The sequence below is a fragment of the Dermochelys coriacea genome, chromosome 4 (genome assembly GCF_009764565.3).
Source record: "Dermochelys coriacea isolate rDerCor1 chromosome 4, rDerCor1.pri.v4, whole genome shotgun sequence".
Classification (NCBI taxonomy): Eukaryota; Metazoa; Chordata; order Testudines; family Dermochelyidae; genus Dermochelys; species Dermochelys coriacea.
The window spans coordinates 125,498,829-125,524,631 of record NC_050071.1 but is presented as its reverse complement, the minus strand read 5'-3'; the positions used below and the strand labels follow the sequence as shown (position 1 = coordinate 125,524,631).

Genomic DNA, 25,803 nt, shown 5'->3' with positions numbered 1-25,803 from the left:
GATAGTCCTATAAATTACTGTTTCTGTGTTCTGCCCCAGCATACTATAGAGCACACAGTCTTCCCAACAGACATGGGATTGTCCCGGAAAATCCCTGAGGAACCAGGTACGACAGGGACAAGGCCCTTCCTGGTGTGCTTTGCTTGTCTTTGGATCAGTCTCAGTACTACTTCAGTTGGGGAAGGATGTGTGTTCAGTGGCCACTCTGTTTTGGGGTTTTTTTGGGAGGGGAGAAGGGTGGGTTGTTTTCTTGGCTTGGTCAGCGTGACAAAAATTTAGGCAAAAAAATGTATTTATTTCTTAAAAACAAATGCTTGTTGCTGTTACAAGGAACTCAGAGAATGAGTTGGGGAAAATTTTCCAAGTAGCCTCAGCAAGAGGCCCCATTCTTATCCTGGTTATACTTGGTGTACAGCTGGAGTAGTTCCATTGACTTTATTGGAGAGACTTTATACTTGCACCACTGTAATTGAGGCTAGATACACAATGCAGCATACATCAGTGTAAGTGATGTCTCTTGGGTGCGAATAAGGCACCCTCCTGAGCAATGTAAATTACACCAATCTAAGCACCATTGTGGACAGAGCTATGCTGGCGAGAAAGCTTCTCCTGCCAACATAGCTACTGCCACTCGTGGGAGCTGGAGTAATTAAGTCAACGAGAGAGCTGTCTCTTGTCAGTTTAGAGCATCTGCGCTAGCAGCGCAACTAAGATCAGAAACTGGCTCAGGGTCTCTTGTCTTGGCCTGCGATCTCAGGTATTTAGACATGTAACCATACTCTGAAAAATGAGTTGGCATTCCCTGTCTGTTAGTGATCCAAGAGCTTAATGTGCTCAGTTTATAAATCATACAGTGATTTACTGCAATAACTGCCAACTCCAGCTGGGATTTGAAAATCAAGCTGTTCCTTGTCTCTCCTATATCAGCAGTAATAAAGCTCCTGCAATCAGAGCTTTTCTGACAGTTGTGTCCATGAAATCTGAGGCAGAATAGAATCTAGTGCTCTCTTTTCCATAGATATTTTTGGATCTGTGGTATTATCAAGAGTAGTATTAGAAAAATATGTTTTTTCCCTAATAGAGTAAGCAGTTGTGATATGAAGATATATATGGGACTTGAAATTGGTCATTTACATTGGTGAGACTTCACTAAAGTCAATGAGTTTATTCCAGTTACACTAGTGTAACTCAGAACAGACAAAAAGAAAAGGAGTACTTGTGGCACCTTAGAGACTAACAAATTTATTTGAGCATAAGCTTTCATGAGCTACAGCTCACTTCATAGATGCATTCCATCGGATGTAGCTCACGAAAGCTTATGCTCAAATAAATTTTAGTCTCTAAGGTGCCACAAGTCCTCCTTTTCTTTTTGCGAATACAGACTAACACGGCTGCTACTCTGAAACAGAACAGACACTACCCTGTTAAATAGAAAGATTCCATTTTTACTTAATCTCTTTTTTAAACATAATCAAATCTCAGGAAATTTCATCAGTTTGATTTCTGATGATTTCAATGTATATTTTGACTGATGTTTGTTATTTAAAAAAATATTGTCCATCCCGGATTTCCCCTTCGCACCCTTCATTTTAAGGAAATCACTCCTATGATGACACTAGAGTGTTGCAACATCTGGGTTTCTACAGCCAACTGAAAAATGTGCTCCCATTCCCTCATGCCTACTTTTCAGCTTCTGTGGTATGGACAAAAAACATTTAACTCAGTTTTGATTTCAGTTTGCAGGAATAACTTCCATGTTTCTTGGCGCTTAAAGCTTCTGTGCATAGTGCATCTCTGGCTCATTAACATGTTGCTTTTATCAAAGATCTCTGTGAGTGCAGTGGAACAAGTCCTTTCCTGATTGGGGATTAGGTAATGGGTTGGGGAGAGGCTTCAGTGGAAGGTGGAGCAGATAACAGGGTATGTGCAGAAGAGGAACTATTTCAGTGAGAATGGGAAAGTATTTGGGGCAAGTGAGGGAGTCCCCGTTATGCTGGTGGAGCCTATAGTAGGCTAATGGTGGTGTTCGAGTTAATCCATCATGGCTCCATCTGTTGTCTTGGGTTTGAGACTAAAAACATTGCAGCTCCCTGCCCTTCATCTCCCGAGCCCTTTTTAAAAATAGAGGGCAAAACTGACATCCATGCCTAAGCCCTAGGCCGCTTAGGAAAACTAGCACTGAATTTAGCAGACAGACAGCGCAAGCAGGCACAAATGCATAACACTTCACAAAAACGTTCTCATCCAGGGCAAGGTTAATTTCTCTTGAGGAAGAAGTAAAATATTACTGGCTTTTTCCCCATCGTCAGCACAGCAGGGAGTTGGCAAGTAGGTTGGATCCTGCTCTGGTAACTTTTTAGTGACCATTTTTTTCAAGGCCTCATAAGGTGGTGTCACTCAGTGGTGAGAGTGGGTTATGTTGATTGTGACATGGTCAAATCAAATCCACAATCTAGTATTGTGTGTGACATTTGTGTGCCTGGCTTCACCACTTTGGCCCATAAGTTAATACATCACTGCCTCAGAGAAAGCAGGACATGTGCATGGGAGATGGGGCCTATGTGGAAGTATCAGGAGGGTGGGTCAGAGGGAGCAGCATGGACTGGCAATCTTCTGAGTAAGAGGAAGGGACTCTGCGAACAGTGAGCTGAGTAGATTGGGGAGTTTGATTGGGATAGAATCAGTGAGAACAGAGAGGGAACAGCGTAATGAGGGAGACTATTAGGAATACAGAGAATGGATGGAATAATGAGATTGGGGGAGTCCCCTGGGGAAGAGTTCATTACTGAGGTATAGACACCTCATAAGTACCTAAAATATAGCCAGGTTGACATGTGTGGGGACAAGAGCTGGTAAGATAGTTGGTTCCATTCAGAGTGCCTCAGAACCTAGCGGCCTAAGGCACCTTATGCAGTTTTGTCTTGCTCTGCTTTGAAAAGGAAGCTAGTAGGGTACTAGTTACTTGTGGTGCAGCTCACACCTATGGCTTCAGAGTCACTGCTGTTACCTCAAACACTGCTTCCTCTCTCGTTTCAGAATAATTGATTTTATTAAACAAACATGGACCAAATTCTTAGTGGCTCTGTTCAATCAGAAAACTAGTATGGAAAGAAAAAAGTACCCACTGTACATGCTGTGGGAAAACAGAAGCATGTACTGTACTACTGCAGTGAATCATTCAGCAAAATCAAACTCCTTGCTCTCTTCACAGTGGGTACTTTGAGTCACCACGTTAGGCTGAAGGAAATTTAGTTAGTGAAATTATATGTGTGGGAAGCAGGTTCCTAGGTTACAGATTGACAGTGTTAGCATTTTTTTGTGGAAAAGATGGAGTAAACAGGATCCTTTAAATTTTTAGTTCTTTCTGCTCTGAGTCCAACATCTGTTCAAGTCACAAACAGCTTGAAATCAACTAATAATAGCTGAGGAACTTTAGTAGTTCATGAGCCCTGCTCTCTCCCGTTGAGGTCCTCTGTTCAAGCTTTGGGAATAATACAGCATTGTATGTGAAGGTCAAAGTTTCTATTCAGTTCATGGAGGGTGTTCTCAGTATAGATAATTAAGAGATTTATCCAAGCCCTGCACAATGCCTTTTATTGCCAGTTGAAGAAAGAAGGGTCTCTTTGTGATTATAACCAAGCTAATAAAACTAGTTATTAAGGAACTAATACTCTGTAGCCTGTAAACTGCATAAGAAGGGAGAGCAGAAAGAGCTGTAATTGCTAGGATACTCAGTGCAGTGTGGCAACAATAATTAATGTAGGCTGCCATTAAATGAAACATCAAGGGAGGGTGAATTTGAGTTCCATTATATCCTCACTGTATTCCATGTGACACTAAAAGCAATGTTATGTAATACACACTTCAGTTTATAACAGTACAAAGAACTGATTTCTTATAAATAAGAAATGAGGTGCACTCTGTATTTGAATCACAATGTCACTTCTTCAAATAATGGGGGTGGATCTTAACCCTTTTGGCAGCAAGGCTATATACGTTATTACTGGATATAGCGGGATATTAGGCAAAGACAGTGGATAACTCTGAAAGACTGAGATTGAGCCTTTTTTTTTTTTCCCCTTTCATGGAAATGTTTTCACTATGTGTTGCTACAATGTGAAGTTAAACTTCTTCTCTGGACCATTGTCATTACCTCGGTCATGTGTACAAACATAAACAGGGACTTTGTGCACCGTATTTTTTTATGCATTGCAAACTTCCTGAAATCTCTGAGACACTAGTTTATTCCACATACTTGGCTGCTGTACTGTTAGTTATTTCCTTAAACATGTTTTCCAATCAAGCTTCCTTTCTGAAAGTTCATTTCTTAAAGCAAAATGTACATACAATGTGAAACACTTTTTTCATTCTAAATTGCAGAACAATGGCTACAGAAGAGCAGCACTGGCCAGTCCCAATGAAGGCAATTGGAGCACAGAACCTACTGACAATGCCTGGGGGGGTTACCAAGTCAGGATACCTGCACAAAAAAGGAGGCACCCAGCTGCAGATCTTAAAATGTAAGTTGGGGGGGATATTAGCTGGACTGCATCTGGTTGCTTTAAATGTTTGCATTTGTGGACAGTAACAGGCAGGCATTATAGGCAGGCAGTTAGTTTACTGTATTTATAATGACAGGTTTCAGAGTAGCAGCCGTGTTAGTCTGTATTCGCAAAAAAAAAAAAGGAGTACTTGTGGCACGTTAGAGACTAACAAATTTATTAGAGCATAAGCTTTCGTGAGCTACAGCTCACTTCATCGGATGCATTTGGTGGAAAAAACAGAGGAGAGATTTATATACACACACAGAGAACATGAAACAATGGGTTTATCATACACACTGTAAGGAGAGTGATCACTTAAGATAAGCCATCACCAGCAGCAGGGGGGGGAAAGGAGGAAAACCTTACTGCGGAACCACCTGATCAACATCCTCTACAGCAAACAGGGAAAGATTAAGAATGAGCTCTCAAAACTGGATACTCTCATAAAGAGCCAACCTTCCACACAAACTTCCTCGTGGCTGGACTTTACAAAAACTAGACAAGCCATTTACAAAACACACTTTGCTTCTCTACAAAAGAAAAAGGACACTAAGCTATCTAAACTACTATATGCCACAAGGGGCCACAACAATGGTTCCCGTAACCCACCCAGCAATACTGTTAATCTATCCAACTATACTCTTAGCCCAGCAGAAGAATCTGTCCTATCTCGGGGCCTCTCCTTTTGCCCCTCCACCCCCACGAACATGATACAGTTCGGTGGTGACCTAGAATCCTATTTTCGACGTCTCAGACTCAAGGAATATTTCCAACACACCTCTGACCAACATATTAACCCACAGAGACCTTCCTGCCAACACTACAAAAAGAAGGATTCTGGGTGGACTCCTCCTGAAGGTCGAAACAACAGACTGGACTTCTACATAGAGTGCTTCCGCCGATGTGCACGAGCTGAAATTGTGGAAAAGCAGCATCGCTTACCCCATAACCTCAGCCATGCAGAACACAGTGCCATCCACAGCCTCAGAAACAACTCTGACATCATAATCAAAAAGGCTGACAAAGGAGGTGCTGTCGTCATCATGAATAGGTCGGAGTATGAACAAGAGGCTACTAGGCAGCTCTCCAACACCACTTTCTACAAGCCATTATCCTCTGATCCCACTGAGAGTTACCAAAAGAAACTACAGCATTTGCTCAAGAAACTCCCTGAAAAAGCACAAGAACAAATCCGCACAGACACACCCCTGGAGCCCCGACCTGGGGTATTCTATCTGCTACCCAAGATCCATAAACCTGGAAATCATGGACGCCCCATCATCTCAGGCATTGGCACCCTGACAGCAGGATTGTCTGGCTATGTAGACTCCCTCCTCAGGCCCTTCGTTACCAGCACTCCCAGCTATCTTCGAGACACCACTGACTTCCTGAGGAAACTACAGTCCATTGGTGATCTTCCTAAAAACACCATCCTAGTCACTATGGATGTAGAAGCCCTCTAAACCAACATTCCACACAAAGATGGACTACAAGCCATCAGGAACAGTATCCCCGATACTGTCACGGCTAACCTGGTGGCTGAACTTTGTGACTTTGTCCTCACCCATAACTATTTCACATTTGGTGACAATGTATACCTTCAAATCAGCGGCACTGCGATGGGTACCCACATGGCCCCACAGTATGCCAACATTTTTATGGCTGACTTAGAACAATGCTTCCTCAGCTCTCATCCCCTAATGCCCCTACTCTACTTGCGCTACATTGATGATATCTTCATCATCTGGACCCATGGAAAAGAAGCTCTTGAGGAATTCCACCATGATTTCAACAATTTCCATCCCACCATCAACCTCAGCCTGGACCGATCCACTTCCTGGACACTACGGTGCTACTAAGCGATGGTCACATAAACACCACCCTATATCGGAAACCTACTGACCGCTATTCCTACCTACATGCCTCTAGCTTTCATCCAGATCATACCACTCGATCCATTGTCTACAGCCAAGCTCTACGATATAACCGCATTTGCTCCAACCCCTCAGACAGAGACAAACACCTACAAGATCTCTATCATGCATTCCTACAACTACAATACCCACCTGCTGAAGTGAAGAAACAGATTGACAGAGCCAGAAGAGTACCCAGAAGTCACCTACTACAGGACAGGCCCAACAAAGAAAATAACAGAACGCCACTAGCCATCACCTTCAGCCCCCAACTAAAACCTCTCCAACGCATCATCAAGGATCTACAACCTATCCTGAAGGACGACCCATCACTCTCACAGATCTTGGGAGACAGGCCAGTCCTTGCTTACAGACAGCCCCCCAATCTGAAGCAAATACTCACCAGCAACCACACACCACACAACAGAACCACTAACCCAGGAACCTATCCTTGCAACAAAGCCCGTTGCCAACTCAGTCCACATATCTATTCAGGGGATACCATCATAGGGCCTAATCACATCAGCCACACTATCAGAGGTTCGTTCACCTGCGCATCTACCAATGTGATATATGCCATCATGTGCCAGCAATGCCCCTCTGCCATGTACATTGGTCAAACTGGACACTCTCTATGTAAAAGAATGAATGGACACAAATCAGACGTCAAGAATTATAACATTCAAAAACCAGTTGGAGAACACTTCAATCTCTCTGGTCACTCGATCACAGACCTAAGAGTGGCTATCCTTCAACAAAAAAGCTTCAAACGAGAGACTGCTGAATTGGAATTAATTTGCAAACTGGATACAATTAACTTAGGCTTGAATAGAGACTGGGAATGGATGAGTCATTACACAAAGTAAAACTGTTTCCCCATGGTATTTCTCCCCCCCACCCCACCCCCCACTGATCCTCTGATATTCTTGTTAACTGCTGGAATTAGCCTACCTTGCTTGTCACCATGAAAGGTTTTCCTCCTTTCCCCCCCCTGCTGCTGGTGATGGCTTATCTTAAGTGATCACTCTCCTTTATAGTGTGTATGATAAACCCATTGTTTCATGTTCTCTGTGTGTGTGTGTGTGTGTGTGTGTGTGTGTGTGTGTATATAAATCTCTCCTCTGCTTTTTCCACCAAATGCATCCGATGAAGTGAGCTGTAGCTCACAAAAGCTTATGCTCTAATAAATTTGTTAGTCTCTAAGGTGCCACAAGTACTTCTTTTCTTTTTTGTATTTATAATGAAGCTTTGCCCTTTCATGTTTTGTTCGTATTAGATTTAATTTTACAGTAATATCTAAAGCTGATGCTTTCTTGTTTTAGAATATTAAAAATTTTAGATGAGGATGGGGTGAGGATGTGCATTTTTCTTCCTCTAGTTTGTTGGATTTGGATGTCAATGCCTTCAAAAATAAGATTGAGAAAATGAATCTACTTTCTCTCCAGTGTACTTGGAATACTTCATTTATTTCAAAAAGAAGGAGTACTTGTGGCACCTTAGAGACTAACAAATTTATTTGAGCATAAGCTTTTGTGAGCTACAACTCACTTCACGAAAGCTTATGCTCAAATAAATTTGTTAGTCTCTAAGGTGCCACAAGTACTCCTTTTCTTTTTGTGAATACAGACTAACACGGCTGCTACTCTGAAACCTGTCATTTATTTCAAACATTTTGGTCCATTATTTTCAAAACAAAGTTCTAGTCAATTTATTGTCCAGATTGGAATGTATGAAATCTCTTATTCTGAACTGGAGGTATACCTCCCCCAAACCCCTACTTTAAGATTTAGAGTAAACATATTTTTCATATCAGTAATTGCTCCTGGAATCCACATACCTTTAAGGTAAGAAATTCAAGGCTGTGTTTTCTTTGTTTCTAGGCAATACATAAAATATAGTTTCATCATAACAGATATGGAAAGAAATTGCTGCTTTTGATATAGAAGGGAGGAACACTGGAATTGGATTTTTTTTTTAAACTACTCAGTTTTATTGCCAACTTCTCTAACTATATAAAGCCAAGGGAGGCTTAGTTCTGGTTTTGGGGTCAGCGTGAACATGTTTTTATTTTAGTTTCAGTCAAGAAGTGTGGCTTTTTTCAGAGATCGGGTATTGTTGGCCTTTGGTTATGTTCTTTGGATGTGGTTTGGGCTGCAGTCTCATGCTAGTGCTTTCCTCCACTAGAGAAATGCAAGTATGGATCAGCCTTGCATCCTTTGAAGTACCTCCCCACTCCCCTTCAGAGCAGCTCTCTCTCAAATGAAGAGAACTGCCAGCATGTTACATTCTGATAGGCTTATGAGTTGACTGCAGTATCATGTGACTTGTCATTCAGCTAAAAAAATCACCAATTATAATCATCTATTAAACTAGCCAGAACGCGTAATTCAGGCAGAATTGTTTGAAAGTGCTTAGTAATTCACTCACTTTGAGTTTATTTTTTTTCCTCCCACCTTCTCTTTCAAGGGCCACTGAGATTTGTGATTATCCATGAGGGATGTATTTACTACTTTAAGACTAGCACATCTGCATCTCCACAGGGTGCTTTCTCTTTAAATGGCTATAACAGGTGAGTGGTACAAAATATTTATATTATACACAGACACCATTTAATGATAAAAGCATGGCTTTTACTTAAGTTTTAAGTAACATTGACTCAGGGAAAAGTAACTTTTTCTAGTTATGCAGATTTTGTTAATTATAGTTTACTTAAGGAACATTTAATGCACCCATAGTGACATTTCACTAAGGATTATTCCATTTACTCCTTACAAATCCAGATGGTGAGCAGGCAACTGGGAAAGGGATCTTGGGGTTGCCTTTTCAAGCTGCAAACTGTTGGCATTATGTTATCTGACTAAACTGTTTTGTCAACATAAATGCCCTTAGAGACATAGGCCAAGTGCCAAAGGCACATGCTCTTTTATAAATACATATTCACTACAGATGTTTACAGTAATACTGCTGGTGTCTGTGTTTAATTCAGGGAGGAAAACCTTCATTAACTCCATAATACAGGCAGACTTCTCACTGTTGCTGTTGGTGTTACACCATATTGCAATGTGAGATCTCTGCTCCAATAGGTAATATGATGTTTTTCCTTACTAGAAGATCCTATTCCTTTCGCCTTTTACCATTTTTTCAGAGAAGCAGTCAAATGCTAACAAATAGGATCAACTTGATTTCTGATTTACACTGATAGATGTGATCTTTTTGTTTTTGGCAGATGTTATCACAGTCCCCATGTTTTCTAATTATCTTTTCATCACCAGAAAATAATAGAAATACTTTTGGAGTTAACTGGTGCCAGCCAATGTTGTCTCCTTATAGAGGACATGCTAAAAGGAAACAATACATAACCACCCATATGGTCATAAACAAGAGAATATGCATGCAAAAATCTGTAACCCATCTAGCTATGTATGTGATATGTAAATCAAATATTTGCTTTTAAAATCGGTGATGACAAATCTAAATGACACATTCTTTCAAGCTGTACAGTACTGTCAAAATTTGATAAGTCTGTACAGAATATATGAGAGTCACATTAATAAATCAAAACTGACTTAGAAAAACAGCACTATAGTTACTGCCAATACAAGACCAAACTGGATACGGAATCTGGAGTACATTGCCATTTAGTCACAACTGCTGAAATCAAGATATGCTCTGGGAATTATTTTGGGCAAGTTCTATGGCTTGTGTTATACAGGAGGTCAGACTGGATTATCACAGTGGTCCCTTCTGGCCTTGGAATCTACAAACCTATTAGTTTTATTATTTTTCTACTGATTCTTCACTCTAATGCCACATACACGTTTTCATACTTATTTGTAGGGGATTTTCGGCATTAAAGTATTAGTAATGTGTGACAGTTCTTCAACAGTGCGCAGCAGTGCTAAACAACTCTTAATGGAAGATAGCAGAAAACACCATATCCAATTAAAAGTGCACAGAGAATTTATATAAACAGAATAAAGTTAACTGAGTTGAAATTTGGCCATGAAAATAGGGTTAACACCTCTGTTCATGTGAAATATGGGAACTGTCATTGACATGGGTGATGTATTGATTTACATATTTATATTATACCACCTCTCAAAAGTCCCAGGAATCAGGGCCATGTTGTGCTTGGTGGTGTTCAAACCCAGACATAAACACTGTCCCTGCCCCAAATATTGAATAAAAAGCTTACAATCTAAGAAAATGTGTGCACCTCTCATTCATATCAATGAGAGTTGCACGTGCTTGTCTGAAAAGAGGATCTGGGTCCTTGAGTAGACCTTGGTTTTACATCTCAAGTTCAACAGTCCTGTGTCTAAAAGTACAGAGGGTTCAAGCAACTCAGAAGGAAGAGTGATGTCACTTGACTCACCAACACCAGTCCTAAAGCACTGTGGGTATTTCTTACACTGACTTCCGTATGTCTTTAATTAGTAAGAGAACATGTTCCTGTTGCATTTTTAACCTTTTCTGTGAAGACTCCATGTCTAGGATTTAAAATTAGACAGGGAATCTTGAATATCTGGCCATATATCTTTATAAAGTGTTCAGCAGTCCTTAATGGCAGCTGCTGCATGTTGGCCAGATTTAAAAAAATATATTCAACTTTGCTGCCTAAATGAGAGCAGAGTGCTTCTGAAAATCTGTCCATGGAGTTCAAAATCCATCTGGTTCAAGGTCTTCTAATGAGTTAGTGACTCTAGGAAAAGCTGTTCTTTAGAAGGAAAATAGCATTGAAAAGAGCATTGAAAATCACTTCCTAATGAGAGCTATGAACTAGTAACTGTGATGGTAGTCTCAGAGTAGCAGCCATGTTAGTCTGCATTCGCAAAAAGAAAAGGAGTACTTGTGGCACCTTAGAGACTAACAAATTTATTAGAGCATAAGCTTTCGTGAGCTACAGCTCACTTCATCGGATGCATTTGGTGGAAAATACAGAGGGGAGATCTCTGTATTTTCCACCAAATGCATCCGATGAAGTGAGCTGTAGCTCACGAAAGCTTATGCTCTAATAAATTTGTTAGTCTCTAAGGTGCCACAAGTACTCCTTTTCTTTTTGTGATGGTAGTCGTAAGCCTAGTTCCCTTTTGCTTTTGTGGATACAAGTATTTTTTCAGACTACCAAAAATCTTAGCACTGAGAGCCCCAAACCTCTTTTTCTCTCTCCAAAATCCCATGTTGTGAATTTGTAAGCGATTTCCATGTGAGGTCTGTCTGAGTTGTGCACCTTAGAATAAGTTCTTACCTGGTAAGGAGGGGAAAACAGAAACAACTATATCTAACCTAGCTCCTCAAAGGAGCTGAATGACACGTGTCATTAAGCATCAGTTGTTTTAGAAGGACTCTCTTACACTAAAAAATGAGTGGAAAGGCAAAATAAGGCCTGAAGTTAATATTAGTTCTCCTTTATGTTAATGGAAAAGTAGTGTCATGAATTTCCCTTGTGAGGACACCTGAAATGAGGAGTACAACCACACAAATACCTCCTGCCATGATATAAAATTGGGGTACAATAACATAACAAAATTAAAAACCTATAATGAACAAGTTTGTTACAAATGTAGCAGGTATCCTTTTTGGTGATTTTGCTAGTGAATGATTTCTCCCTTTCTCTTTGGCTAGCATCCTCCATTTTCATGAGATAAATACTGCAGATGGCACTATAGGTATTAGATTTTCTTTAGCCTTTTGACAAGTTGATTTGAAGGGCCATTTTATAGCTGAGCATTAGGACCCTACATTTACCTGCACAACAGAAATAACTGCATTGACTAGGCTTTTTACACTGTTGCTTGTTCTGTTTCTCAGGGTTATGCGGGCAGCTGAGGAGACAACATCAAACAACGTGTTTCCTTTCAAATTAGTTCATATTAGCAAGAAGCACAGGACCTGGTTTTTTTCTGCCTCCTCTGAAGATGAAAGAAAGGTGAATAATTTCCCATGACCCAAGAATATATTTCAAGGAGGGGGGGAAGGAGGGAATGAATATGTTTTTTCATAGGAATTTAAAAATTGGGTGCCTAATTCTCTTACTGTGATTTGGGCACCTAACTCCTTGGCCTCATTTGAAAAGCCCAAATTCTCACTATTGTACTAATCCAGATATTGGTACAGCATGTTATATCTTCATATCCTGATTTTTGGTTAAAGAAATAAACACTATAAAAGTTTTTATAAACATGGAAAATGACTTTGTAAAATCCTTTCTCCATATATAAAATGGAATATTAAATTACCTGGCTTTCTGAGTAGCAGTTTGAGATCTGTAGAGCAAATGTTCAGTAAGTGGTAAGTAACCAACATTTTTAGACTGCTATAATACTTTATATGTTCAAAGCACAGGAACTTACAACACCCTTGTGAGTGAGTAAATGTTATTATGCAGTCAATCCGTAATTGCTAGCACCTCCAGCCTTTCAGAGGGCAGACACTTTATACATTTCTTTACTAAATGCAATAGAGGAAGTTTACATGAAATTGTTTCTTTTAGAAGTGGATGGTCTCACTGAGGCATGAAATAGATTACTACCATGACAAGAAGGAAACTGTAACAGATTTAAGGTATGCACCTGCTAATTCTAGAGTCACTTTCTTGATTCTTGCACTTTATCAAAAATTCCTTAGTAAAGAGTAAGGTCCTTGTTTTATTAGGCATTGCTGCATTCAGTGTTTAAATCCCATTGAGGAGATTTAGACTCCCAAGGTCCTACATCTTTTTTGAAAATGAGATTGGGCTCCTAAATCAGTTGGCCTTGTGATGCTGAGCACAGTAACACCTAAAAAAACACCCTTTAAAAATTTGGGCCCATATGTTTATAAAGTTGCTTCCTGAACCTGATGACAAAACAGGATTTTTTTGTTTGTTTTATTACCATTAAACAGTAGCAAGTACAGTAATTCCTAACTATGTCTGACTTTCTTACTACATAGATTAAGGGGCATCACAACAAAATATAAACCTTTTATAAAGAGAACTTGAAATATCAACTTTATAAGTCCTTAAAAATTAGAAGTATTTATTTGGCTGTTAATTGAAAAATGAAACTAGATCAGTTTTTCTGCTGCTTTCAATATTCTAATACCCGCACTTGCCAATGTTCTCTTAACCTGAATATATACTGTTAAATCCTGTTAAGGCAACAGTGCACCTCTTACTATAAAATCCCTTTCCTTTTCTTTGTGTAGTGACTCTGGTTCGGATGCAGACAGTTTCTATGGCTCAGTAGAACGCCCCATCAATATCAACTACTCTCATTTGACAGAAAATGAAGGTGAGACTTTAATTTTGAATGTTTCCCTCTTTTACTCCCTACCCCATCAATAAATTAGACTTTTTGATCACTCCTTCCTCATCAAACCACTCTGAGTTTGGAGCACTTTTACGGGCTTAAAAAAATTCAAATAGCTCAAATATTATAAGAATGTTTGGCCTAGTATTACAATAGAAAATTGTTAATGCCTATGATAACATTACAATACATGCAAGGTTACAATAATTGTAAAATAAGGGACACTTGGGATCAGATTCTGAGAGATGCTCAGCATCCTAAACCCCCGAGTGAAGTCAGTGGCAAGTGAAGAAGCAACCTTACAGGGGTTGCTAAGCACCGTAAAAGATTGTGCTCTTAGTAGTTTTCCATCAATTTAATGTCAGAAAGTCATTCTTCTAGCCCATACATCTGACTGAAGCATGGATGAAGACATTTCTTTTTTGGAACATTCAGCCATGTCTCGCATAATAACTGGTTTCAGAGTAGCAGCCGTGTTAGTCTGTATTCGCAAAAAAGAAAAGGAGTACTTGTGGCACCTTAGCGACTAACATTTATTTGAGCATAAGCGTTCGTGAGCTACAGCTCACTTCATCGGATGCATTCGGTGAAGTGAGCTGTAGCTCACGAAAGCTTATGCTCAAATAAATTTGTTAGTCTCTAAGGTGCCACAAGTACTCCTTTTCTTTTCAGCCATGTCTGTCTGCCCTATATGGGAATGCCAAATGATCTTTCTTGAAGCTGACAATGAGAGTGATTAAATGCCCTTTACTTTTACAGGAGCCACTTAGAGCTATAATCACTTAAATATAATATATTCTAAAAGCTTAAAAAGAAGCAATACAGTGAATTATGTGGACTTTTAGCATGACATGCTGTAAACCACCTGCTTCTGGCACAGACTGTAAAGTTAACCCATTAACCATTCGTGTTGTATTAGAATATTTTTGCATCTGCAGGAGTCCTCCTCCAGAGGAATGAGGAATGAGTTGTTGTTAGGGCCTTATAGACCAGTTGGGTTGAGTAGGCCTATGACCGAGACAGTAGGTGACAATTTTCAGTGGGACTTAGGCTTGTAAGGGTATGTGTACACTGCAGACTCGGGAGAAAGGTGAGCCTTTGGGGACTCTGCTGAGAATGGAGTTTCAAAAGCCTTTATGTCACTTATGGTATGTCTATACTGCAGTTAAACACCTGAGGCTGGCCCATGTCAGCTGACTTGGGCTGCAGTGCTGTAAAATTGCTATAATACTTTATATTATAGCTCCAGTTTATATTTATATTCCAGACTCTGGAACTATCCCCATTCACAGAGTCCCAGGCCCAAATGTCTATGCTGCAATTTTAGAGCCCCGCAACTGTGGAGAAAGCTGAAAGTTGGCGCCTGTGGTTCTATCCTGAGTGGAACTAGCCAAAATTACTTAATCTTCTGTCTTGTGTTTTCCCTTGTAATGGAACCAGATTTTCATTAATTAAAAAAAAAGTGTTTTTTTTAAATAAAAGTCAGCATATGCATGAACCTGTGATCCGATTCGAATGAGTACTTTACAGTTTTAAACACATTTTAATTTTATCTGCAGATTATGACCAGGAAGAAGATGAGGAATCTTACTTACAGCCAGATTCTACGGATTTAGGGAGACCAGATGGTAAGACAATATTCACCAGTCATGATGTCTTTTAAAGATCTCAGGTAAAGGTGACACGCGAAATATAAAAACATCTATAGGCTGATGCTTTAACTCAGTATGTGTGAAGCACCATGGGTAGTTACAATAATTGTAAAGCAATGCATAAGTGGAGCCTTAACCTGAGAGGTACTCAATGTCTAAACTCCCAGTGAAACCAGTGGCAGTTGAGGAAGCCAAGAACATTAGCGCAAGTGCTGACTACCTTTAAAAGACTGTGTTTCTAGACATTGTCAGCCAGCTGAATATTGGAAGGTCTTGCTGCTAGTCCATAGGTCCGTCAAAAGGATGGATGATTCTTTTCAACACAGTTCTGGACTTCCTTCCATCTTAACATAGGCAAAACACTCAATGAAATTAATGTAACTTGTGCCTGAGTAAGGACTGCAGGGTTTGGCCCTTAGTAAAGTCCAGAATTGTGTTTCAAAGTTAAGTGTCCATCTGGCACTGAGATATCATGATGATAGGTGCCCTAAAATATCCTAAATCAAATAGAAACTTCACTTCAAACAAAAGGAGAGTAGAATCTTATTTTCAGTTTTTAAATTTAATTCCTCATGTTCTGTGGGGTTTTCTTACACAGATAACATGATCCTTCCACCAGCCTACCCGCCACCTCCAGTTCCTCACATCAGAAAAGTTGCCTATGCAGAGACAAGAGTGCACTCCTTCGCAGGCCAGTCCACTGGGCCTATGGTTCCTCCACCACCTCCTAAAAGAAGCTTACCTGATATAAAACCAGAGGATCTCTTAAATACAAGGGGAGAATCCCAGTTTCATTGCAGAGCAGAGTCAAATCTAAAAATACAGCCATCAAGCCGTAAAGTAGGTGATCTACCACCGCCAGTGCCCCCTATGCCTCATCTCAAAAATCTTTCCTGTGTCAAAGAGAGCTGCTCGCCATCAGCAGAGATTCTACCTTTAGCCCGCATTTTAACAGCCAGTGAAGGATGTGAGAGGCTAAAACAATTGAACCTTTCTCCACGGGCCCCACCTCCATTACCAAGCAACAAACCCAAACTATTAATGGAGAAGCCAATGGAGGCCAAAGTGCCAAAAGAACACAGCAAACCTGGGATGTTTATTCCACAAATGCCAGTGGAGACCAGAGCACCAAAAGATCATGGCAAACCTGGACTGTTCGTGCCACAAGTGCTACCTAAACCACCTATGCCTATATTCAAATCTAAATCAGAGAAATCTTTACTTCCCCACTTACAGTAAGTATGAAAACAGATCAAACTTTCTGTAGCATATTTACCAAATGATATTTCTGATACTTAGTTCATCAGGCCCAAGTCAGCATTCTCCCTGTCCCCCAAGCTTTGCAGTGAAGTTACTGCACATTTTTGTAATGTTCATCAGTGAAAGTAAATAAACCAATTCTTAGTTTTACTGTAGTACGCCAATTTGATATGATACTTCTCAAGGAGATATAGAACAGATGCAGTTTGGTTGATAGTAAGTCATGATGCATGTAAGTATGATCCAGGATGACATGAAAAAGACTGAGATGTTAATGCCTATTTTGATTCAGTCTTCCCTAAAAAGGTTAATGGTGACCAGATATTCAACATAATCAACATTAAGAACCAGGGGAAAGAAATGCAAGCCAAAAAAGGGAAAGATCTAAATATTCTTTATCTTGATAAGTTAGATGTATTCATGTTAGCAGGGCCTTATGAAATTAATCCTAGGATACTTAAGGAACTAGTTGAAGCAGTCTTGGAACTGTTAGCAATTTTCTTTGAGAACTCCTGGAGGATGAATGAGGTCCCAGAGGACAAGAGGAGGGCAAACATAGTACCTATCGTTAAAAAGGGGAACAAAGAAGATCCTGGGAATTATAGACTAGTCAGTCTAACCTTGATACCTGGAAAGATACTGAAACAAATTATTAAACAATCAATTGATAAGCACCTGGAGGATAATAGGTATATTAAGAATAGACAGTATGGATTTGTCAAGAACAGATCATGCCACTTACTGGCCTTGTGGTATGGGGAAAGCAGTAGACATAATATATTTTGATTTTTTAGAAGGGCTTTCGACACAGTCCCCCCACTGACATTCTCTTAAGCAAACCAGGGAAATATGGTCAAGATTAGTAGTATTCAAGCTGTGGTCCCCAGACCCCTGTGGCTCCACAGACTAAGATTTCTAAATCTCCATTTGAAATTTTTTAGGGGTCTGCAATTGAAAAAAGGGTGAAAACCATTGATCTAGATGAAATTATGATAAGGTGGATGCAAGTCTGGTTGAAAGACTGTACTCAAAGTAGTTGTCAGTGGTTCGCTGTCAATTTGGGTGGGTGTATCTGTCCCACAGGGATCAGTCCTGGGTCATTTTCATTAATGACTTGGATAATGGAGTGGAGAATATGCTTATAAAATTTGCAGACGACACCAGCCTGGAAGAGATTGCAAGCACTTTGGAAGACAGGATTAGAATTCAAAATGACCTCGACAAGTTGGAGAATTGGTCTGAAATCAGCAAAGTGAAGTCAATGAAGACAAGTGCAAAGTATTTCACTTAGGAAGGAAAAATCAAATGCATGACTACAAAATGGGAATAACTGGCTAGGTAGTAGTAGTACTGAAAAGGATCTGGAGGTTATAGTGGATTACAAATTGTATACAAGTCAACAATGTGATGCAGTTGCAAAAAAAACTAATATCATATTGTGGTGAATTAACAGGAGTATTGTATGTAAGACACAGGAGGTAAACGTCCTGCTCTACTTGGCACTGATGTAGTCTCAGCTGGAGCACCGAGTCCAGTTCTGGGCACCATACTTTAGAAAAGATGTGGATAAATTAGAGAGTCTAGAGGAGAGCAACAAAAATGATAAAAAGGTTTAGAAAAGCTGACCTATGAGAAAAAGTTTAAAAAAAAAAAAAACCCAAAACTTGGGCATGTTTAGTCTTGAGAAAAGAAGACTGGGTGAGATCTAATAAGTCTTCAGATATGTTAAGGGCTCTTATAAAGAGCACAGTGATCAATTATTCTCCATGTCCACTGAAGGTAGGACTGTAAGCAATGGGCTTAATTTCCAGCAAGGGATATTTTAATTAGAGACTAGCTATAAAGGTAGTTAAACTCTGGAATAGGTTTCCAAGAGAGGTTGTGGAATCCCCCATCTTTGGAAGGTTTTAAGAACAGGTTGGCCAAACATGTCAGGAATGGTCTAGGTTTACTTTGTCTGCCTCAGCACAGGGGGCTGCACTTGATGACTCTTCAAGGTTCCTTCCAGCCCTATATTTCTATGATTCCATGTTTAAAAATTGCTACACTAAGGAATCTGTCTGGAAGTTTTATGGTATTCCCCTACTGTCTTCAGGGTGTGAATAGTCTGATGTTCCTTATGAGACATTATATAGTCATTGATTTTGTCTGTAATCTTAATTGCACAGCATTTGAAAACCCTGCAACAAACTGTGGCTCTTGGAAATACAGGAATAAGTATTATACAACCTAAAGTAAAGCACATAAGAACAAAAGTGTATCTTGTCTGTGTCAGGTTATGCTGAAAAGAAACAATAGAGTCTTAGACTGTAGCTGGTAAAAAGCCTTCATGTCAGGATTTCAACAGGAATTGAAAAAATAGCTTTATGCTCTTAAAGCACATGCAGGCTCTTACAGAGAAGGAAATGCATGCTTCAGTGTAAGTACATTCCTTAGTAAGGGACATGGGGTATATCTGCAAAAATGTCCTTACAGATGAAAGCCTCTATGTCCATCGCATTGCTCAGCAGTTTTGAAGTGAATAATAAAAACTGTTAAATGACCAATAAAGAGCTAACAGAAACTCACATCTGATTCTGCATTTATTGTCTCTGAATGCTTTTCTGCAGAAATGTTCTTCAGTTTTGTTCTTTCTTCCAGGAGATCACCACCAGATGGGCAGAGTTTCCGAAGCTTCTCATTTGAGAAACCAGCATTACCTTCAAAGCAAAACAAATCTGGTGAAGATTCAGATGAAGATTATGAAAAAGTAAGATCAGATGGCACATTCCTAAAGAAAACACTTCTAAGTTTTAGGGGTTTGTAAATTTGGGCTCGAGTCAGGTCTGTAAGTTAGAAAGGAGTTAGTATAATTAGTAACAATACTTCACTTAAGAATACTGCTTCACTGCATTGGCCAACTTTATGAGAGAGCTGTAACAGATTTTGATTCTAATGTCAGATATGCAAGAATGTATTAGTGCTTTTGAAGGAGCACACAATAGGGAATAATAATGTAGTAACAAAATCTGAAGACCACGGGTGTAATTTAATTCTACAAAATATTTGCTGTACCATAGAGGTTACCTATAAAGTTTGGGCCTGAGTTTAGAGAATCCTAGGTAGCTGCAGTATGTCAAAGACACTTTGCTCTGTTTCAGTTATTCCAATCATCTTTTTAAAATATTGCTGTTTACCTTACTTTACACATTTTAATTTTTTTTTAAATGTTGTCTTAACAGGTTGAACTGCCTAATTCGGTATTTGTCCAGACCTATGAATCCACTGAAGTAGAAAGGTAAACTTAACTTTTTTCTTTTTTTTTTTTGAAAGAGGAGTTGCTTATAAATCCTCAAATAAAATGACCGGCAGTCTAGAAAGCCATATTGTGAGAATTAAGACTAGTAAATCAACCTGAGATTTCTACTGAAAGCATGAAGTAATTTACCATTAGTTTATATATAAATAAAATATTACAAGTCCTTTAAATTGAGTGGCCTCTAAGAAAGCTAATTAAATGTTAAAGTATTGACCATAAAGTAGTAATGCATAAGATTTATACCATTATTGGGCTTTATATCCAGAGTACCCTTCTGGGACAATGAATTGGACTGGGGTCTGGCTTAGGGTTCTGTAGAACTTTTAAACTCTAGGTCACTGGTTCAAATGTAGCCCAGACTGGTAGTGACCAAAAGTCATTATAATGTGATGGCCATTTCATGACCTATATGAAATGAATTTGATGGTTTTAGTTCAGTTCCCAGTGGACAAGTATCCTCAACAACTGCCACCATAAGCTTGTTGGCAGTCCTCAGCAGAGAGGCCAATGATAGAAAGCGTGTGACTGAATTGTCCTCTCATACCCTAAAGGTGATCCCTCCAAGTAAAAGCTGGAGAATTGGGGGGCAGTGGGGAGAAGAAGGGAGCACAGTATGAGAAAATTGTATTGCTACTGCCTGCTCTGTTGTTATCTATGTATGGTACCGTCCAATATATGCTTGTGAGTTTTGAATTACTCAGGAAGATGATCCAAGGATGCCCAGAGAAGCTAATGATCTAAAGAGAGACAGAGACGTAGATAGGTTAGGAGAAGGGGAACAATAGGCAATTTGATTTGAATGTAACTTGATTCACTGGTCTGTGGAGAAAGAGACTTTCATGCTTCAGTGCTACCAGTCAGCATGTTTCATGAGCACAGAATCCATTAAAAAAATTAAGTCTAAAGTATTGTGCAAATATTAATCAACTCAGATTTTCACACCATCTATCTTAGTAGGGAAATAGATTAGGAAACTGAAGCAGAGAGTCAGTGATGTTTTGAAGGCCACACAGCAAGTTGGGGAGAGAGTAGAGATTAGGGACCTAGAATTCCTTTTTTCCAACCTGTGCGCAATCCACCAAGATGTCACTACCTCCCTATACACTAGCTGCTTAAGGACCCTAATGAATCTTCCTAAAATGATGAGGTTCTATTAAGTATCCATTACCATCCATCTGTGAAACTGCCTTCCCAGCCTTTAATCAATTCTTAGGCTAAATCATTACAATCACTGAAATGATGATTTACATTAAGGATTTTGAGATGTAGACATACCCATTCTATCTGAAATCTGTTAAGTTTGTTAGTATTTTCTGAATGTGATATTTACAGTTTCCATATTATTTTAGGATGTTCAAAGCTACCAGCTCAAGAGGACATCCACAAAATGGATTATACTGTATTAGGAATTCATCTACCAAGCCTGGAAAGGTAATTCACAATAGGGGAACCTGTGCTATAAGCTAATTAAATGCAACTCCCATTTACTTGCAAATTAGAGACATTGGAGTTTAATTAGAGTAATGTATTTAGCAATTTAGATATGCCCTTTTTTAAAAAGGGAAGTAGGTCTGAAACAATAGCTGTACATCCTAACTTGCATAATGCTCAATGCTCAGTTATTTGAAAGAAATGTAACTGATTCCTCAAAAGTAGTTTTGAGTTTTTTCTTCATAAATTTGTTAGGAAGACTTTTTTATGCATGCTGAACGTAATGTTGCATTTTCTTTTTCAAGGTATTAGTTGTATGGGATGAATCTGCTGAGAAAGTGAGAAACTACAGAATCTTTGAAAAGGTTGGTATGAATGCTGTATATAAAAAGGGCCTCTATGGTATTTACACCTACTCTAGTTACATCATATAGTATCAGCCTAAGGCTTCCCATTACCTCCAAACACCCTCTCTTCCCCCTTCCTTCCCCCCCTCCCCCCAAAAATGTACAGATAGGTCTGAGTTGCAAAAATCAGATCTGAATTTAGAGACTGAGATCTCTGATCTGGGCCTTCCATTTATGAAGATAGGGAATCTATAATGTTCAGATCCAAATATGATCTTCAGTAAAATTATAGGGTGTCTGGATCCCCAGGTTTGGTTTGGGCTGATCATTTATGTGACATGAGCTAGTCACGTACATAATACTTTGCAAAGTAGTAGTCTGTTTGGAAAGGCTTCATAGGTGCCATTGATTACAGATGTATTTTCTATCTCCTATCTCTACAACAGGATTCACAGTTTTACTTGGACTCAGAAACCATGTTTTGGAACATTGGAAGTTTGGTTGAATACTATTGCACCCATGTCTTACCCAGCCATGACAGCTTGATTCTCAAATGTCCTTATGGTTACTGTGGACCAAGGTGACACGGCCTGCAAAATTAACTGACTGTAAGATCAAACACACTGTGGAAAAATGGGCACTTAGAGGAATGGTAGTTTTCCCCCCAAAATTAAATAGGAATTCCCATGCCACTGGGTTTGATTTCCTGAACTTTGCACACAGAAACTGTTTCTGCCATTTGTTCTCCCACTGCCTACAGACTTGCATTTAAAATATCTCTTTGATAAGCCCTTCCAAACCAGATTGCTGGATTTCAGACCCTCATTACAGCTCTTTCTGTGAAAAAAGGCTGATCTGGCTATGCTGTGAAAGGTATTTACAAGACCTGCCCTTTGAGGAATTGCTGCTGCTACTTTCCGAATCATGTGGATGTGAAGTTGGAGGAAGGACCTGGCCAAAGAGGTGTTGTGGACAAAACTATTAGGAAAGGAGAACTTGTGAAAGAAAAGCACTGTCCATTTGTGACAGGGAATACTAATTTTCTGACTTGTATTGCTTCTTGAGTCAGTACTGGTGCTTGACTGAGATTTTGTAATAGTTTATAATTAATCTGTAAATAACAAGGATGATTATGGAAATAACTTGGTTCAATGTGGATATAGAAATCAAGGAAGTGGGCCTTGTAAGCCATATCTTACAGAAGGCCCATCTCTAACTCTTGCAATCAGCCTCCCAGTGCCTGCAGTGGTATGCTCAGCTCTGATGGTGGGTGTGGAGTTTTATATATTGCTTACTGATAACCTCTCTGGACAACTGTGGACCAGTTTGCTCCATCAGAAGCCCCATTCACAAGTTCTCAATCAGAAAGATAGTTGCCAATAAAACAACTTTTTCATGAATGTATGAAAGAAAAAAGGAGGGTATAGGCTGAAGTGGAGAATAATCTGGAGAGTAACCCAGATTGAGATTCAGACTTCTCCCATCACTATCAAAGGCAATAGGAAGGATGGTAAATAATACATAAAACTTCTATTAAATCACTTGGATAAAATTGTCAGCACATCAAATTCAGTATATGTAGAGCACAGTGGTCCCATTATACATTGTGTAAATCACAAATTGTTCTTTCTGTTGGTTTTAACATGTCTCTTCAGTTTGGAGTCCTTGTATAAAATAAAGTGCTGTATTACAAATGATCCCAAACCTACTGTTCTCACTTCCTGTCAGCTAAGATAAAACTGCAGCATTAACAACCCTATTAATGGTAGGTGCATGTAACTCTTGTTGACATATATTTGTGTAGGAAAATCCTAAAGCCAAAGTGTTAATAGGAAGAGCATCATTTCCACATAACTGACTTTTCCAGTGTATGTTGTTTAACAAGGGTAGGGAGGGAAAAAATAACCTACTTTAATGTCCTGTTTCTTAATTTTTGTGTCTCAAGAGTACTGTAATGGTAACATGGTGATGAGCTCAAACTCCATAGAAGGAGAATAGAACTGATCCAAGTTTGTATGATAAGGTTTCTGAATCCAGATTGGTGAATAATCTCTCCTGGTGTTGACTTTTATATCTTTATGCACACCAGGTTTTATTTCTGACACTGTTTGTATTTAAGTTATTTCATGCATTTAACAAAGGTGTTACCTGGTAAGATTTTCTATTTATAAAAATAATAAAAAGGGATCCACATTAGATATTAGCTATGATTGAATTCTCCTTTAGAAAAGAGAGATGTGAACTTTGAACTGGATTTCGAGCCAGAATCCTTGGGTTCAGCTCCCAGCTTTTAACACAGTGTATGGTTTTAGGCAAGTCACTTAATTTCTGTGCCCACCTTAAAGGAATGTTGTGAGTATAAACTAAGGTTTATGTGGTGCTTGGAAAATGTAAAGCACTATGCAAATTTTTGATATTATCTTTTAATAGGTTAATATTTGCGAAGTTTTAATGGGAATCCTCTAGGTTTCTCCGCTTCTCCTCTAATATGAACACCTGAATGTGAAGCATGCTGTCAATCAAGTGTTTGCAAAAAGTAATTAAAGCTGCTTCTACTCTATGTGGAGAGAACTAGTGTGAGGAGAGAGGATTGCTCAAAGGTCACCCAGAAAATGTTTATTACTTTCGACCTCTGCTTTTTTTTTTCTTTTACAGATTTTAATCAAATGAATTCTGCCCTGTCTGAAAACAACTGATTAGGTCATACCAGACCACTGTCACTTACAATATACTGTCTTAAAGGAAGCAGTTGATTCAGATATAGAATTATACTAGCATTTTGTTTATTTCCTTGTACAACTAATATTATTCATCTTGAGTGCCTTAAACTGCAAAAGTACTTGCATAACACAGTATAGTAAAACTACATAACACTGTATTGTGTAATATGTGAAATTTGCACACGTAAATATTCATTTTCTATGAATTACTGTCAATTTCCTTGTGACAAACCTATGAATGTATACATTTCTGAGGTAAATAAATTTTTAAGACAAATTCATACCAACTGTGTAATTTCATTGACCTACCATACACACTAAAAAGAAAACTTTCCCTTTTGTTGTGCTATCTTTGAGGAGCATCTGATTCTTTGATTTTGTTTTTCAGCACCATTGAGAAGTAATGTTGTATATGGAAAGATCTTTCAGAAAATCGTTATTTCAGCAAATAATTGTGTATCAAGAATAGTTTAGACAAACATCTGTCAGAGATGGTCTAGGCAGGAGTGGACCTATGCATTTTGCAAGCCAGAATGGAAAACATTTTCAGCAACCCCTTCCCTCCACCCCTGCTGAGCAAAACAAAATATGTCTAGCCAATCAGCAAAACTGAACAAAGACACTCCCATGGAACTTGATGTCCTAGAACCGGCCCTGAGTCTAGGTATATTTAATCCTGCCTTAGTGCTGAAAGATGGACTAGATGACCTCTTGAGGTCCCTTCCAACTCTACATTTCTACGATTCTGTGATCATGAAACTGTACCCTATTGTGAGGTGCATCAATCAATAAATAAATATTAAGGGAAAAAAATCACTAAACATGGGGGCCTTAATGTAATTGCGAATCAGCCCAGAAAAGTGTAGTGGAACTGTCTGGATGCAGAGGTTATTTAATGCCCCTAAGGGAGTCCCATCATCTATTCTATATCATGCCTCTAGCAAGAGACCCCAACAGATTACAGACTTGGCGGTTTGTTTAAGGTTCAGTCCCCAGCTGAGAGTATGTCACTGAAGGCTCTGTGCAAGTTTGAAAGTGACATACTCGGTCTCATCAACAGAGTTGATCCACAAGATATACCTCACCCACCTTGTTCCTCTGTCCTGGGACCAACACGGCTACAACAATACGGCATACAATCATTGAGTGAGGCAGTCTGTGCAGCAAAGATCTTGTCTAGATTTTTATCACTCAGTTGTGCTTCTATTGGCTATATATACCAACGACACACCACTGATTGCGCTTGTCAGTGCTAGCCACTCATTAGGGGTTTTTTTTTTCCCCCTTGCATCCAGAAGTAAGCACTGAAATGCTAATTTCACTTAAGGACACAAAATGCTGAGCGA

At 39.2% G+C, this 25,803-nt stretch overlaps 1 protein-coding gene across 4 annotated transcripts in view; it reads left to right on the top strand.

The window, feature by feature from the left end:
• Positions 1 to 24,738, top strand: part of SH3BP2 (SH3 domain binding protein 2) — an 81,765-nt gene extending 57,027 nt beyond the window's left edge. For all 4 annotated transcript variants that reach the window (XM_038399732.1, XM_043512567.1, XM_043512566.1 and 1 more), the window contains 12 exons: positions 4,381 to 4,520; positions 8,924 to 9,026; positions 12,269 to 12,386; positions 12,951 to 13,021; positions 13,646 to 13,731; positions 15,309 to 15,377; positions 16,000 to 16,636; positions 19,302 to 19,410; positions 19,883 to 19,938; positions 21,309 to 21,390; positions 21,696 to 21,755; positions 22,184 to 24,738. In XM_038399732.1, the coding sequence (XP_038255660.1) occupies positions 4,385 to 4,520; positions 8,924 to 9,026; positions 12,269 to 12,386; positions 12,951 to 13,021; positions 13,646 to 13,731; positions 15,309 to 15,377; positions 16,000 to 16,636; positions 19,302 to 19,410; positions 19,883 to 19,938; positions 21,309 to 21,390; positions 21,696 to 21,755; positions 22,184 to 22,321 (1,665 nt within the window). In that variant the 5' untranslated portion in view covers positions 4,381 to 4,384 and the 3' untranslated portion in view covers positions 22,322 to 24,738. The remainder of the gene's footprint in view (positions 1 to 4,380; positions 4,521 to 8,923; positions 9,027 to 12,268; positions 12,387 to 12,950; positions 13,022 to 13,645; positions 13,732 to 15,308; positions 15,378 to 15,999; positions 16,637 to 19,301; positions 19,411 to 19,882; positions 19,939 to 21,308; positions 21,391 to 21,695; positions 21,756 to 22,183) is intronic.
• Positions 24,739 to 25,803: the final 1,065 nt, after the last annotated feature.